We start from the raw sequence: 17677 nt of genomic DNA, 5'->3' as shown, positions 1-17677 counted from the left end.
ATACAACTGATATACCTATAATACCTTATTTATTAAGATTAAATTATTGAAAAGTAATTTCAAATTTCTTATATTTCTATACTATATCAGTTCTCCTCATATATAACACTTAATGTAATTTAGACTCATGATAACAATAATTTCATTTTATGTTCTCATGTAACAAATTAGTTATTCCCTTTTATTAATAAGTCTAAAAACAACAGTTACAAAAAACATCAAATTAAAAAAAATATTAGGTAGCAAGTCAACTTGTGACAAAATATAATGATGTAAAACTAAACACATTACCAATTCAATAAAAACATGAAAAATATCATTCATAACTGTACAGTAATGTAGCAAGTTTCTTTATTTTATCCTACATTAATCAATTTTTAAAAGAAGAGGGGAACCATACCCTACCAACAAATATTAATAAAGCACTTTGGTTAAATTATTTAATAAGTTTCATGATATTTGCACATTATATTACGTATGCTGTACATAGATGTTATAAAACCTTGTACAATTTTTTGTGTTTTGTAATTCACTGAAATTTGAATAAAATATATTGTTTTGATGTTTGCAATTTACTTTTAATATATTACCCATTATTAAGCTTACAAAATAATTTCCGCATCAAAATAACCGACAATATCCTAACTCAATTAGTTTTTTTAACTTAGGTACATAAAAACAAGTTTAGAATTACATATTTCAAGTTATTACAAAAATAAGACATGTCAAAATATTGATGGTTAAAACCATATTTTCCTTGCAAAAAGTAGCAAAACATTTACAGTAAAAAGTTGATAAATATTTTGACTTTCAATGTTTGCCAATTGTCAAGCAAAAAAACAATTCTATTTTAATGACAGAACATATCAGTTGATTGAAAAAGCTTGAGGATGTAGGTACTTGTGTATGACAATTTAATGTATATAACATGATAGTGATAAATTATAGTAAACAACATGATTGCAATTATGTATTACACTCAGTACTTTGCAATTTCACATAGATATGTTTAGATTTAAAATAATAAAAAAATATCAATGGTGATTATTTAATACCATTGAAAATAAAATGGCTTTAGATTGTTTAAAAGTAAATTAAAAAATTGCTTTAAGTAATAAATGTGATTTTCATAAAAGGCTATTTGATTATTTCTCAGAATGACAAGTATGATCTTGGGAAATAAACAACTTATCTTTCTTTTTAAAAATATTTATTCCCAAAATTAGAAAAAAATGAAAAGAATAATATTAGTTATCCATTTGTTGTTTTCCGTTTCATATTCAGGTACTTTCATATTAATTGGCAATAACTACTGCAGTATGCCCAAGTGGTTGGATGTGTGTCTGCTGTATTAACTTAACATGCAACTTTCAGGAAATATTAAATTTCAAGTAAAAGGAGTTTTAGGCATATTTCTGGTGTGTAGGTTAATTGTACTAAACTAGTATTTTTTTTTGTAATATCAGAGTAGAATATTTGGATAATAAGGTGGGGTTAACTTGGTTTTGGGTTAGAACCAAGGGGTAGGTGGAGAAATCAAATAAGTGAATGTAGAAACAATGATAGTATCTCATCAATTACCTCATAAGGGCAGGGAGCTGTCTAAGAAACTGTAACGCCAGGTCCAACAACCCAGGATAACTAAGGGGTGCCCAATTTCCCATTTCTGTCCAAACGCCATGGGTATTAGTGTCGCGAATCTGACATAGTAACAGGTTTATACCTCTTTAGTTAGTAAAATCTAGAGTTTATTCCATAACAATCATTGTTACAGGAAAAACCTTTCAAACTGATGAAGACATGTTTTTAACTTTTACAAATCTTTATAATTTGACAAATATTTTCTTCCCTGGTGCTGTGTTAAGGTAAGTTTTAAATAGTAAAATTAATATGACCTAAGAGAAATTTAATGTGCTCATGTAAGTAATATTGAACATCTTATACTTTTTCTTTCTTGTGATATAAAGGCTGGGAGGGCGGAAGTGTCACTTTATGAAACCCCAGCCCAAAAAGAGTTACAGCACTGTAAAGAAATGCAGACTAATCATAGATGCCGCAGAAAATTGCCAGAAATCTCCAGAGATAAAGGATGGGAAATGTAGGAAAATATTATTTCAGGCCTCTTTCAAGCCTAGGCCTAAAAAAACTAGTTACGGGATGGTGCATTAGTTCGTTATCAACTATAATAATATAGCTAAATAAGCGTTCAGAATATAAAGTATAGAATAAAATTCAGGTAGCTAGTCTAAAGTAAAAATAGAACTTTTTATAGAACCAATATGTCAATGGCTTTTATTTCAATTATGTTATTATTTCCTCAAAAAATTCATATTGTTTACTGTACCAATTTAAATTTTTCGGACTGTTTAATGTTAATTGCAGGGTGTCGGAGCCGTTTAATTTTGTTGCGGCTCCGGCTCCTACCTTAAAATTAATATATCAATTTTTGTTCATTATTTAATTTGATAAAATAAAATAAATAATATAAAATATTTTGCTTTTATTTGATTAAAGCTATATAAAAGTAGAAGGATGTGTGTCTATTTGTTAAGTAACAATAGTTTTTCAGTTTATTATATGGAAATAGACCATTGCCAAATTATAATATTACTTTAAAAAATCATTTTAAGCTAATCTGGAGCCAGAGCCGTTATTAACAAAAAATACGGCTCTGGCTCCACCAAAAATGTTGCTGCTCCCGGCTCCGAAACACTGGTTAATTGGGTTGGCCTGGAACAGATTTTAGGGTGTGTTCTGTGCATTTTATTTATGAGTAAAATGGAATTTAAAAATATTTTGTTATCATTGCTTACTATAATTCAAATTCAAAAATAAATAGGTAAATCAAGTATAAGTGAAAACGTACACCTGTTACATTCTATCAATTAACTGTTTTATGCCAAGATTAGACATAAGGGGGGGGGGGTTTTAATGCAACCATCTCGTAATCAATGTATAAATGGCACTTAGAATTCGAATTTCGACCTCAAATTTTGAATGAGTAATCCTTGGTAGGTCTATTTTCCCTAAATCGAACAAAAAGTTGAAAAAGTAACGGCTGGCAGCTGGCGGCTCAGCCGTTTAGCCGTTTTTTGCCTAATTTCAGGGCAAATTCATCTTTAATTACGTAGGAATCAACTTTTTAAAACATATTTTTGGTTTAATTCATGTTAAATGATAGCAATAACCATTTTTAAAATTTCTTGTACCAGCTGCTAAACGGCTAGAACCGGCTGAAAACGGCTGGGAGCTGCCAAGAGTATAAATAGTTGATAGGGCATGTGACATGTCTAGGGGTAGGTTTTTATGGTTGCTGAGCTCAAAAATACTACCAAAAATAGTTGCAGCTCAATCATATGGCAGCTGGGTAACGGCCGCTGCTGAGCTGGGAGCTGCCAAGAGTTGAATGTGTAGATAGGGCTTGTGACATGTCTAGGGGTAGGTTTTGATGGTTGCTGAGCTAAAAAATGCTACCAAAAATAGTGGCAGCCCATCAATATGGCAGCTGGGTAACAGCTATGCTTAGCAGTAAGCCGTTATTTAAGACTCATTGACTATTGGGACTATTGAAGGATAACCAAATATTGAATATTTCAGTATAAATACACTTACAACATATTTTTGGTTTAATTCATGTTAAATGATAGCAATAACCATTTTTAAAATTTCTTGTACCAGCTGCTAAACGGTTAGAACCAGCTGAAAACGGCTGGGAGCTGCCAAGAGTATGAATAGTTGATAGGGCTTGTGACATGTCTAGGGGTAGGTTTTTATGGGTGCTGAGCTCAAAAATGCTATCAAAAATAGTGGCAGCTCATCCATATGGCAGCTGGGTAACGGCCGCTGCTCAGCTGGGAGCAGCCAAGAGTAGAATGAGTAGATAGGGCTTTTGACGTGTCTAGGGGTAGGTTTTTAGGGGTGCTGAGCTCATAAATACTATTAAAAATAGTGGCGGCCCATCCACATGGCAGCTGGGTAAAAGCAACAGCTCAGCTGGGAGCGGCCAAGAGTAGAATGAGTACATAGCGCCTGTGAGGTGTCTAGGGATAGGTTTTATTGGGTGCTGAGTTAAAAAATACTACCAAAAATAGTGGCCGCCTATCAATATGGCAGCTGCGTAACAGCTGCAGCTCAGCAGGTAGCGGCCAAGAGTAGAATGGGTAGATAGGGCTTGTGACATGTCTAGGGGTAGGTTTTTATGGGTGCTGAGCTCAAAAGTGCTATCAAAAATAGTGGCGGCCCATTCACATGGCAGCTGGGTAAAAGCTACAGCTCAGCTGGGAGCGGCCAAGAGTAGAATGAGTTCATAGGGCTTGTGACGTGTTTAGGGGTAGGTTTTCATGGGTGCTGAGCTCAAAAATACTACTAAAAAAAGTGGCCGCCCATCCATATTGCAGCTGGGTAACAGCTAAGCTTAGCAGTAAGCCGTTATTTAAGACTCATTGACTGTTGGGACTATTGAAGGATAACCAAATATTGAATATTTCAGTATAAACACCTTATCAATGTATTGATTTAGTTGTAAAACGGCTGAAATTGGCTGAGAACAGTTACCAACAGATAAAAGTAAATAAGTAAAGACATAGCTTGTGATGTGTCAAAGAGGTGTTTTTATAGGTGCCAAGCTCATTAATACTCCCAAAAATAGAAAAGCCTATCCAAATGGCAGCATGGTAAGGGCTGCTGCTCAGCTGTAGCTGTTACCCAGCTGTCATATAGACAGGCCTGAACTTTTATTGGTAGTATTTTAGAGCTCAACACCCATAAAAACCTACCCCTAGACACGTCACATGTTATGTACTTTTGGCTATTGTTAGCTTTTCTCAGCCGTTTTTTTGGTAGTTTTCAGCTCTTGAAACAGTGAAATCCAGTAATTAAAAAGAGTTATTAGTAATATATCCATGAAAAAAAGGTAAAATGTTAATAGGGAGAAGTTTAATTCCACTGAAATAATCAATTTTTTAAGCCTCAAAAAACAGCTGAGCTGTGGCCATTACCCAGCTGCCATATAGAAGGGACGGCACTAATTTTTGTGCTCAGCGTCCATTAAAACCTACCCCTAGACACATCAGAAGCCCTATCTACTCATCTACTTTTGGCCGCTCCCAGCTGAGCTGCAGCTGTTACCCAGCTGCAATATGGATGGGCGGCCACTATTTTTGGTAGTATTTTTGAGCTAAGCAACCATAAAAGCCTACCCCTAGACACGTCACAAGCCCCATCTACTCATTCTACTATTGGCCCCTCCTAGCTGAGCTGTAGCTGTTACCCAGCTGCCATGTGGATAGGCTGCCACTATTTTTGGTAGTATTTTTGAGCTCAGCACTCCGAAAACCTACCCCTAGACACATTACAAGTCCTATCTACTTATTCTACTCTTGGCCGCTCCAAGGTGAGCTGCGGCCGTTACCCAGCTGCCATATGAATTGGCGGCCACTATTTTTGGTAGTAGTATTGAGCTCAGCACCCATAAAAACCTACCCCTTGACACGTCACAAGCCCTATCTACTCATTCTAATCTTGTCCGCTCCCAGCTGAGCTGCAGCTGTTACCCAGCTGCCATATGGATGGGCTGCCACTACTTTTGGTAGCATTTTTGAGTTTAGCACCCCTAAAAACCTACCCCTAGACATGTCACAAGCCCTATGTACTCATTCTACTCTTGGCCGCTCCAAGGTGAGCTGCAGCCGTTACCCAGCTGCCATATGATTGAGCTGCCACTATTTTTGGTAGTATTTTTGAGCTCAGCACCCATAAAAACCTACCATTAGACACGTTACAAGCCCTATCTACTCATTCTACTCTTGGCCGCTACCAGCTGAGCTGCAGCTGTTACCCAGCTGCCATATGGATGGGCTGCCACTATTTTTGGTAGCATTTTTGAGCTCAGCAACCATAAAAACCTACCCCTAGACATGTCACATACCCTATCAACTCTTCATACTCTTGGCAGCTCCCAGCCGTTTTCAGCAGGTTCTAGCCGTTTAGCAGCTGGTACTAGAAATTTAAAAAATGGTTATTGCTATAATTTAACATGAATTAAACCAAAAATCTGTTTTTAAAAGTTGATTCCTACGTAATTAATGATGAATTTGCCCTGAAAATAGGCAAAAAACGGCTAAACGGCTGAGCCGCCAGCTGCCAGCCGTTACTTTTCCAACTTTTTGTTCGATTTAGGGAAAATAGACCTACCAAGGACTACTCATGCAAAATTTGAGATCAAAATTCGAATTCTAAGTGCCATTTATACATTGATTATGAGATGGTTGCATTAAAAACCCCCCCCCTTAATTCTTTTCACAAAAACTTAATTTTACGTTTAAATAAAATACTCAAATAATTGTGTAATAAATTATAGCAAATTTAATAAAAATGATATAAAAAAGTACACTTTTATTTACATATAGAACTAGTTTTGTGTTTGTATTCATTTAAGGGGGGTTATCATTTCTGCATGAAATTTTTAAAATTTGAATGGTCCAAATACAATAGTTTCTTTATAAGCTACAAAATTAAAATTCTTAGCTACTTACATTCCAAAAAATAATTCCTCCATTAATTTTTCTTTTCTATAGGTTCCTTTTCTGATTGTGTAACTCTAAGCAGAATTGAAAAAAGCTGTTGTGATCAAACATCACTTATTTATGTTTTATTATTTTTATTTTAGAAGCAGAAATTTGTTTGTTTTGAAATTTTTCTATGATGCGCACTTTACCCCGTTTTTTCCAGTTGCCTATTCACAGCTAATCTGAAGGCTAAATGGGTCCTGCAGAGGATCACACAACAAGTTGATGAAAACTAGTAAAATATGATGCCCAAGGAACCAAGAACTGGTTTTGGTTAAACTGTATGAGTACCTTCCCTACTATGATTTTTTTTAAATTACTTTTTCTTCAAATTTAGAAATTTCAGATTTTTTTTGATTCTGAATTAAAATTTTTTGTAATATTTTTCAGTTCATGTGTCACTTGGGGAGGATCATATGTGTTCTGACACCTCTTGAGGGATAGCCCACCCCCCCCCCCCCCCATCCATTCTGATATTTACTCCATTTAACAGTTAGGGAGTTGAATCCATTTTTATAGAAGCAGAAATATAATCTATGATTATGGTTTGGACCCTCTAAAACTGTAATCTACCCTTCCACTTTCCCCTCTCTTGGTGAAGATATCTTCAACGCCGATACGATTTTTGAAATATAAGATTCCACTTTTGTCTCTCTTGTTGAAGATATCTTCACCAAGAGAGGCAAAAGTGGAATCTTAAATTTCAAAAATCGTATCGGCGTTGAAGATATCTTCACCAAGAGAGGGGAAAGTGGAATCTTACATTTCAAAAATTGTATCGGCGTTGAAGATATCTTCACTAAGAGAGGGGAAAGTAGAATCTTACATTTCAAAAATTGTATCGGCGTTGAAGATATCTTCACCAAGAGAGGGGAAAGTGGAAAGGTAGATTACAGTTTTAGAGGGTCCAAACCATAATCATAGATTTATTTCTGCTTCTATAAAAATGGATTCAACTCCCTAACTGTTTAATGCTATTTTTCAAAGTTAGGAATCTATTTGTATTTATTATTTGTTAAATTCACTCACATTTACAGGGGCTTGTGACCCACAGACAAACATGACTATTATAATACAACTTGTTCCTGTAATATCTGTCTCACAGGTAAGTCCCACAGAATAAACAAAAGGATTATTTCAGATTGTATTGAGATAGAAACTGGTTAAGCTGCCTCTAATTATATTGATAAACTTCCTAATAAAGAGGTAGTAAAAAAGATGAAAACCACATTAAATATTTGTAAAAAATGTAAACAAGAAGTGGGACCAGGTAGAACCCACAGTACCAGGTGCACTGATGGTAAAACAGATTAAAACTACTCAAATAAAGCAACAGGAGCAGGTTATAACAACAATGCTTAAGTCTCATATTCAACAACAAGGATCCTCTAATAATACAGTAACTTTGTCTACTAATCTCAACAATATATCCAATAATCATATGAAAAACATTGCTAAGTGGTTACGTGTTCATGGTGGTCGGAATTGTGTAGAGTCTGGGTATTCAAATGAAGTTATAAGAGTAGGTATGATTTATCCAAGCTTGAGACCCATACATTTGAAGACAAAGAGGGTGTAAAGGTGCAAATACCAATCATTTATGCAGACGCAGAGGAACTAGTCGCTGCTGTAACTGATGCTGGAGGTTGTATTAGGGCTGCTATTACAAAGCTGAATAGAAGCTTAATAGAATCAGCTTTCTATTTGTTGCTGATAATAAGCTTCTCTTAATATGTCTGAGTAGTCGGACATCATCAGCATCATTTCCTTGCCTTTATTGTCCTGTTCTTCTCAGAAAGATCACATCTACAGTTGAAGATACATCTGAAGATCTACCTGAAGATCTATGGGATGAAAGAACATTTGGAAACTTATAGGAAAGCCTTGATATATATACCACAATTTATGATTCCTACAGGAAGTTTGCCAAAAACTCTATAGCACAGTTGAAGCTTTACATCTGAAAGAAGAAGCTGATGTTAAAGTTCTTGACAAGTGTCCTGTTGAAGAGTTGCATGCTATGATGGGGTTTGTAAATCACACCTTTTGGGATGGTTATGCTAAAGTTGTTGGTTGTAGAAAGCAAGCTGTAAAGTTTCCATAAAAGTTTAATGCTATCGCTAAGGAATATTACGGTGTGCAATTTGAAGGGAAAGCATTCAGAGATATGCTTAAACAAGCTCACAGAGTGCTTGATGAAGATGTACTGGGGGATACCAATCTAATCCCTGTACAACCGTATATGAGAGCATACCAAGCCATGGACAAGCTTGTTAGCCACTGCTTTGTCACTAAGCTTGTTAATCATGATAAGGTTGAAGAACTACTCAAGGAGGTAGTGATATCATACATGGGTCTTGAAATCAGTGTCACATCAAAATGCATGTGTTATTTTACCATTAAATACCAGCACTTTTCAACCCTGTATTACAAGGCAGAGGATTAGGTGTTGTGTCAGGACACGCTGGTGAGTCTATTCATCATGAATTCAAGATCTTTAGGTCAAAATATAAGATTAATTCTCTTGATAATCCTATATATGGAGACCATTTACTTCAAGCAGTTATAGAATTTTCTTCTAAACATATTTAGAAATATGCACTTTTGAATTTTCGGCTTTTTCAAAATTTCTTTTCAATTTAAAAACTCTTTGGTATTAATTGAAGAAAAAAATTAAACATGCCAGATAATGACCTTTCTTATTTGTGGGTCACAAGCCCCTGAAAATGTAAGTGAAATTATGAAATAGTAAATATAGATACAATTAGACTCCTAACTTTGAAAATTAGCACTTAGTAGAGGAAATTTCAGATAGAAATGGTTGAAGGGAGGGGGAGCCCCTGGGGAAAGGGAGGGTGGAACCCCTCAAGAGGTGTCAGGACACATATGATCATCCCCAAGTGCCACATGAACTGAAAAAATTAATAAAAGAATTCAATTCAGAATAAAAAAAAATCAGAAATTTCCTAAATTTGAAGAAAAAGTAATTTAAAAAAAATCATAGTAAGGAAGGTACTCATACAGTTTAACCAAAACCATTTCTGGGTTCCCTGGGCATCATATTTTACTAGTTTTCATCAACTTGTTGTGTGATCCTCCGCAGGACCCGTTTAGCCTTCAGATCAGCTGTGTATTGGTTGGTACAAAACAAGCCCAAATTACCAAATACTATTGGTTTAGGGCGGTAACGAATAGGAGCCATCCGCCAAAGAAGTCATTTAATTAGGAAAGGGTAAAAGTTGCATTATCCCTTTCAAAACTAAGCCGGGACCTAATTTATTGCCAGGTTTCCTATCCCTTATCCCTGGAAATCTCCTGATGGAATAACAAAAAAAATTTTGTATTGCATCATTGCAACAGAATAGCACACTCCCAGTGCTGTGACCTTCTTTTGGGCTACAGTTTTATGTTCAACCTCTACCCTTTAGTTTTTAAAATACATTTTATACCTATGTATTATTTTCAAACAGGTATAAAATAATTTAAATCTTTGTACAACAATTAAATGTAAGTAAGTAAGGGAAGGGGGGGGGGGTAAAAATTCAAAATTCAAAATTTCATTTTGTGGGGTTGTGGGGGTAATCACTATTTTACCCTATCATTGAACCATTGTTGGTAAGGTGTAAATAATCAAAAAATAAGTATTCTATTTACACATATCTTTTTGTGTTTTAGAGTTGGAATGGTGAATTCTACACAGTATTCAAAAGTATTGTTTACCATCAAATAAATAAGAGGGTCTTTTTTTCATATTTTCCGTAAAGTTGTGTGTTAGTATTTAGTCAAGTGCACTTATTAAGTCAAAATTTGCCCCACTAAGCAATTAGTGGGGCAAATTTTTTTTTAAGAATCCACCTCTGTTCTTAAATTTGACCAGACGTGTATATTTGAAATGTTCATAATTTAAAACAGTTTGACTTAATAAGCACATTTGACTAAACGCTAACACATAACACACAAAAAAATAACCCTCATTATTACCTATTATTATTCAAATATAAATAATATCAATATGTTTTCTACTAAACATTTCTAATTTAAGCGTATTGGATTAACTTCAAATTGTTTTGAATCATATACTGGTCCTTTAGTCAAGATTCTAGCTTTACTTCAAAAGGTAAAAAATTGCTACTATCTGATAGATTTATCTATATCCCTTTACCCTGTAACTTTTGTACAAAAATGATTTACAACCATAACATACATAATAACTTGTTTGTCACAGTTAACAATTTTTATTACCTTCTTTTAAATAATGATAAACATGTGCAGTTTTAAGTGACGCAAATATAAATTACATAAAATCCAAATTCTATATGGAAAAAGAAAGGCAAATACATACCTAACCTAAGTCCATATATCAAAAAAAGTTTTTCAATAAAAGTTATAAAACAGTTTTATGTGCTTAACCTTAAACCTTTTGTATGACGAGCCACCCTAAAATATATATAATGATATAATGCAAAATAGAATGTTGTTTATCCATCAGTCTTAAGCTTTAAATCTGCATGAGCCAATGAAGTTTTGCTTTTCAGGAAATATACTAAGCTGTTTAAAGCTATTTTCCACTAAAAATACAAACATGTTCTAATATTTTTTAGACCATGAATGTAAGATTTGAATGTTCAACTCCTGAAGATGGATTCTATGGCACCAAAGTGAATGAAAGATGGAATGGGGTACTTGGGGACCTTTACAGGTTTGAACCACATTTCAATTTTTTTTTCTTTGGTTTTCTTTAAAAATCATTGGTATGATAAGGAAAGTAAAGGGGGAGGTAAGGTTGTGCTAAAATTCTGTAAAGGTGTGAGTTTTAAGGCTTAAAAACAGTAGTAGAATGATAATATTTACTAAATATGTGTATTCCTTATTGATATAGAACCATAGACAAAATTTTATATTTATATTTAGTGAATATTATCGCTTTACTACTGTTTTTAAGCCTTAAAACTCACACCCTTACGGAGTTTTAGCACAATCTACCTCCCCCTTCTTTCTACAGAAAGAAAATAGATTTGGCAGCTGCAGCATTTAGCTACACAGTTGGAAGAGCTAAGGAATTCACTTATACTGAGCCAATAGGTAAAAATAACCCCTTACCCCGGAAGAATATAAATTTAAAATTAAACATTTAAACTTCGAAGTGCAAACATTTATCTGAGCTCGATCTTTAAATCGTTTATAGGTGATTTAAACCGGGGCGATTCATTTGGCGCACCATCAAATTATTAATATCAATCTTTAAATCGAATTTGCATGGGCGATTTGAATCGGGCATTGGCGCGGGCCCGGCGCGGCAATGGCACTCACCGAGTGCCATTGCCGAACCAAATCGGGGTGATTTATTTAATAAATAAATATTTTTTTTTAATTACTTTAATATTTTATTGCAAAACTATCGTGAAAACATTTTTATAGTTATTTTTAAAATAAATTATATATTAATGTTTTATATAAAATACCATACGGACACGGCATTTTATATAAAATACCTTACTGACACTGCTTAAGTAATAAAGTTGTACTGGCGCGGATCGATATTTTAGTGAGTGCGCAGGCGATTTAACAACACCGCGCCGAAAATCTTTTAAAAATCCATGTTTTATAGGCGCGCTGTGGCTTAACACCAACGCACCTTCGGTTCACCTCTGAATCGCCCCGGTTTAAATCACCATAAAAACGATTTAAAGATCAAGCTCTGGAAAAAAATAGTTCATAACTGTAAAGGAAATTCTGGTGGTTTATACATTGCATCAGCTAGAGAACCTTTTACAATATCACCTTGGAGTTATAAACATTTAGCTGGTCAATTAGGTAATAAAAAATTAGATAGACTTTTATTTAGAGAAAAACTTGAATAACTTTACAAAAACTATTAGATTCATTCCCCTAGAAATTCATATTCAACAAAGTAATCCACCCAACTTAAAAAGGAATAAGCATATATGAGATTTTTTTCTGTGAAGTCACTTTTGAGAAATTCCTCGACAAATAAATTTTTGTTTGATAAATTTACTCCATCCTTTATCCTAAAACAGTTCAGCTAGTTTTTGGTGATCTATCAAATGAATGAAATAATGAAAAAATAACTACATTACATTACTGCCTCAGATCTAGAAGTTTGGATAGCTGTTTTCCTAGTTATCATAACTTCAGGTAGGAAAAAAAAAGTTCTTAATTTTTATTTAATAGTCAATTTAATACAGATAAAACACTATTTATTAACTTTGTTTATAGTAATCATCTATGTTCTCCCTGTTATAAAGAAGTTTGGAAAAGATCCAGGTAAAAACATTTGTTTTCTCAGCTTAATCTTCTCATTTGTGTATCCAAATTGGTTTTAGGATAGCATATTTTTAAGATACATCTGAATTCACATTAAATATAATAAAAAATGTTTAATATGTCTACAAGTAAGACAGCAATAACAAGCTAAATTCATATTGTGGTTATTTATATTACAAAAATTCGATGAATGCTAAGAATATTTTTAACAGTTTCAAGTTTCTTTTTTTCTTCTTTACTAAGTTTCTATTGATTTTGTTCTATTTAGGTTTATTTGCAAATATAGTGTATGAGGTATCCATGTGTACTGCTTGGCAGCTTCCTATTATGCCTGTACCTAGAAAATCTTTTAAAAAGGTAGATATCACATGATTTATCAAACAAGTTAGTAATTCTCCTGATGAGATACAACAAATCCTTTGCTTTTATTTGGTATTTTTGCTTCATTTAAGCTAGAGAATATTTGTAGCAATATCCAAGTAATAATGAAACCATTGATTATTGTCTGTACTTGTTACTTTTTAGATTGTATTGCTGGTGTGTTTGATAACTGGTATGCTAGTTTATAACAGCTATACTTCACTTCTAACATCTTCTTCAGGTTAGCAACATTACATGAACAGAAATGATCCTGTTTCAATAATAAGGGGGTCATTTTTTGGCATAACCATTTACTAAAATGTTCTTATTAAGTCAAACCATTCTTAATTATGACCATTTCATATGTATACAATACATTTGGTCATAAATAAGAATCTAATTGCTTGACTTAATAAGAGCAATTGACTAAAAAGGTTACACCTTGCTTTACAGAAAATACGTGAAAACAAAATACCCTCAAATATTAACTACAGAACTTTACATTGATATGTGTCATGAAATTCAATTCTAAATATTATTTACTCATATGATCTTTGAATTTCTAGCTTTTTATACCTATACTTTAAGTAAATACTGGAGTTGCAAGCAAAATTCAACTTTTCTCTGATTTAGTGTCAAAACAAGTAACAGTAAGTAAAATCAATGAATCATAAGCTACATGTATTTGCAATTATACTTAAATGGTCAAATTGTGTATTTTGGTAGTTAAAGATTTATAAAGTATATAAAAAAATATTCTAATTCTTTTGATCATCAAAATTAAAAACATGAGATGTGTTTTTTAATATTATTTTTCAATATCCTTAAATGTTTAGATAATAGGTTCAGAGGGTTATGCAGGAGTGGGAGAACTTGCTAAACCGGTAAATTAAATTGTCCACTCAAATCATTTTTAATACTTATTCAATTACTATTGGCTACGCCTCTAGAGGCATCTAGTGGACATTTGAGGGAGGGTTAAGGGTGCTATTTTTTACAGAGGCAATTTCTCTTGGAAGATGGGGAACTCTTCCCTAAAATAGTTAGGTATAAACTGTAAAAGAGAATCATATCGGTCTTATCGAGGTCTTAATTTACAGGCAGAAACACAGATTGTCATCCTGTTATATTAATTATAAGGTTTTCCTCATTTGATTTTTTAGAAATATAATCTAACACAAAACAACCTGATAATATTTGAAAAGAAAAGTGAAGAACAACTTCTTTTGGAGCTGAGGTAAAGTAAATATTAAGACTTATAAAAATTAACAAAGTAGGTATAATTCAAATTTATTTAAGTTCAAGAACAGGATATGCCTCTACAATTCCAAAGCAGACATTCATTGATGTTTATCTAAAGCAACAATATGTAAGTGAACTTCTTAACCATGCAAGAAAAAGATTTTCTGCTTACTGTTATTGAAAAGTTTGACTTTGCTGTGAATGTACTAAACAAAAAATCATACACAGCCAATCATTGTAACATATTATACACTAGCGGCTTTTTCCCTAAAGGTTCAGGGGAGAATTTTAAAAAATTTGTTTACATTTTTTAGATATTTTCTGTATTTTATAACTTTTCATATTTTTATATTTATATTTATATTTTTTAAAACCTTAAATAAGAAAAAAAATTTGGGCATGGGGTTGGGGGTGTCCGACCCCCCAAGAAAATAGCTTAAAACCACTACAGGACCACAAGGTATAAAATATACTCTGAATCCCATCGGTTCGGTGATTACTGAGATCTTAAGCTTCAGCCGGACGGACGGACGGACCGACATCATTTTACTTTGTATTATAGATTATAAATATGTTTATATTTATTTTATGCTATTAATATTTTTTGAGGCCCATTGTGATTTGGGGTTGTCACTCTCTAGAATACCAGATTCAAATCCTTATGTTTATTTTGCAGTACGGTAAGTTTAATTCTTGTTAAAAGCGAACCTTTTCTATGATCAGGAGAGGTCAGTCCGTCCGGCAGCTCTTTTAGTTTAAATTGACATAAATTTCAAACTTTGCATGATTTCCTATTCTTATACAATTAGGTACGATTATGAAATATGCATTTAAGCAGTTTTGAAACAAATTTATTTCCAATTGTGTTTAGACTTGTATATTTTTATTCTGCTTATTCAGATCTTACACTCTACAAATATTCGTTTGTCCTACCTTTTCAGAGATTTGCTTTTCTGGATGTTGTCATATTGCCAAAAAGGCTTTACAATAAATAACTGAAATAAGCAAAGGCAAAAAGTTACAATCATCCAAGGAATCGCCATTATTGATATTATTTCTTAGAAAAGTTTTTTATTCTTATTTAGGCAAGACACAGATCCGACCCCATTGAATGATTTGATAAATCACATGCACCAATATGGACTCATTCAGAAGATTCTCTATCCTGATATTAATAGGTAAGAAACAGGGATCTAAAGGGTCAATAAATTGATGTACATCCACAATTATAATAAACAAAATGGCCCCCTTCTGTAGATTACAATTAGTGGTTGAAACGTTTGAACACTCAACTTAATGATCCAACCAATCAAAATCCACTTTTGGTCCACAAAGTTTTGAAGCCACAAATAGGAAAATGTTATTATAAGACTTTAGGGACCAGTATAATAAACAGCTTATGTCCCATTCAGTTTTTAAAAAGTTTATGATGGAACTTTTGATTTTTAAGATAAATTAACTTGAATTTTTAAATTGCTTTAGATTGACAAATCTAGTTCACAGGCACTGTGTAGGACCTCAGGTCTTAATTTTATATACCTATTTACATTACTTTTATAGTATTTTCATCCATAGTATCTAGTTTGAAGAGGAAGGGTGACAAAAAATACCTAAACTAACAACATTTTGGGAGCTAAGTGAATCTTTCCAAAAATGGAGAACTCACTCGGCTAGGTTATAATCGAGATCTTAATGGTCTAAGAAAATAATCTAATTTTTAATATAATAGAATATCATCTATGAATATTTTCCAATAATTAAATAGTTATTATTCAGGTTTACACCGAGGTGAAATTTGAGAGTGTTCAGCTATTTTTCATCATCATAATAATTGGATCTATACTAGCTGTTATTATTCTTATTTCAGAAATACTACACCAGAAACTTATTTATCCGCCATTTTCGAACAAAAATAATTTGAAATCTAATAAATAAATGAAGCACAGCAACTTTTATTCCTTGCTTTTTATCTACCATTTCTAAAAAGTAAATAGGTAATAAAACCTTTTTTATTAAAATAATGGACTATTTAAGACAGAAACTCGATAAAAACCTAGGTATTACTAGTTTTACTTACGTGTAGCAGTGTTTATGTAGTCCAAGTACTTCTAACTCTGAATCATCAACTGCCCACGGATATACCATCTTGATAGATCAGCTAGCGCACGGATTTTAAAATTCACAGATTTTTACTTTAAGTCTCGAAGATTTTTTTAAAAATCTTATTTATGACTTAACACAGATACACTTTGTTGTAAATTCTAGTATCACAGATTTCACATCACAAAAGAATTGTTTCTAAACAAACCCTGAAAATAAAATATTTAAATAGTATAAACCAATACATGTTACTAAGTATTAAAATCTTATATTAAAAAAAAAAACATTATCATAAAATTTGGGAAGAAGGTTTTAACTAGTAAGTTTTTTTACCTGAACTTTAATTCCCTAAAATACAGTGTAAATTAAAAAGGATAAGGGGGGGGGGGAAGTTCTGACACTTTTGCGTAAACAGTGATTATTGGCTTTGTCTTTGGACTGAGAGGATAGGCTATTTGGGATAAAATCATTCTTATATGATGAATTTCCCCCAGATTTAAGGTTTTTTGGATAGGCCTCCAGGTTCCGGAGCTCCAGGCCTCCAGGTGGTCTCTGTACAGGTAAAAATTAAAAATAAGATTTTTTTTTGAAGAGTTAGAAGTTAACTTATAAAACAAAATATACTTCTTTTTGATTGTTATTCACATATTTGAAGAAAAAACATACATATTTTGTCTCATAAGCTGACATCTAACTCTTAAAAAAAAATTTTTTTTTCATTTTTACCTGTAGAGAGACAACCTGGAGGCCTGGAGCTCCGGAACCTGGAGGCCTATCCAAAAAATCTTAAATCTGGGGGAAATTCATCATATAAGAATGATTTTATCCCTAATAACCTATCCTCTCAGTCCAAAGACAAAGCCTATAATCACCGTTTACGCAAAAGTGTCAGAACTTCCCCCCCCCCCCTTAATTAATAAAGCAGCTCCTATAATATTTTTGTATGTCCATCTGTCCGTATCGTAGTATTAAACTTATAGAAAGGGAAGATATACAAAATTGTCCTTATTAATTTTTAAAATTGCGGTAATAAGTTAAAGCTTTTAATCACTAAAGTTAAACCAAAGCTAAGTTTACAAAATAATAATGTTACACAAGAAACATATGATGATGATAGTTTTGCT

General features: G+C 33.0%; 2 protein-coding genes across 3 annotated transcripts in view; one reads left to right on the top strand and one right to left on the bottom strand.

The window, feature by feature from the left end:
* The window catches only part of LOC145313961 (F-box only protein 30-like), a 116206-nt gene that overhangs the window by 96899 nt on the left and 1630 nt on the right, over positions 1-17677 (bottom strand). For both annotated transcript variants that reach the window (XM_080153628.1, XM_080153627.1), the window contains exon 2: positions 16531-16762. In XM_080153628.1, coding sequence (XP_080009754.1) covers positions 16531-16598 — 68 coding nt within the window. In that variant the 5' untranslated portion in view covers positions 16599-16762. The remainder of the gene's footprint in view (positions 1-16530; positions 16763-17677) is intronic.
* Positions 1231-16493, top strand: LOC145315221 (glutamate receptor U1-like). Its single transcript, XM_080155259.1, has 19 exons — positions 1231-1284; positions 1775-1865; positions 10242-10275; positions 10609-10683; positions 11168-11265; positions 11569-11648; positions 12294-12380; positions 12678-12722; positions 12804-12851; positions 13120-13208; positions 13377-13452; positions 13800-13861; positions 14048-14095; positions 14375-14448; positions 14511-14580; positions 15063-15133; positions 15539-15631; positions 15936-15975; positions 16230-16493. Exons 1-19 carry the CDS (start codon positions 1233-1235, stop codon positions 16386-16388), a joined length of 1392 nt encoding a protein of 463 aa, XP_080011385.1. The 5' UTR covers positions 1231-1232; the 3' UTR covers positions 16389-16493.

The sequence above is a fragment of the Acartia tonsa genome, chromosome 3 (assembly GCF_053477335.1).
Source record: "Acartia tonsa isolate MP-2025a chromosome 3, ASM5347733v1, whole genome shotgun sequence".
NCBI lineage: Eukaryota > Metazoa > Arthropoda > Copepoda > Calanoida > Acartiidae > Acartia > Acartia tonsa.
This window is presented reverse-complemented; position numbering and strand designations above follow the sequence as displayed.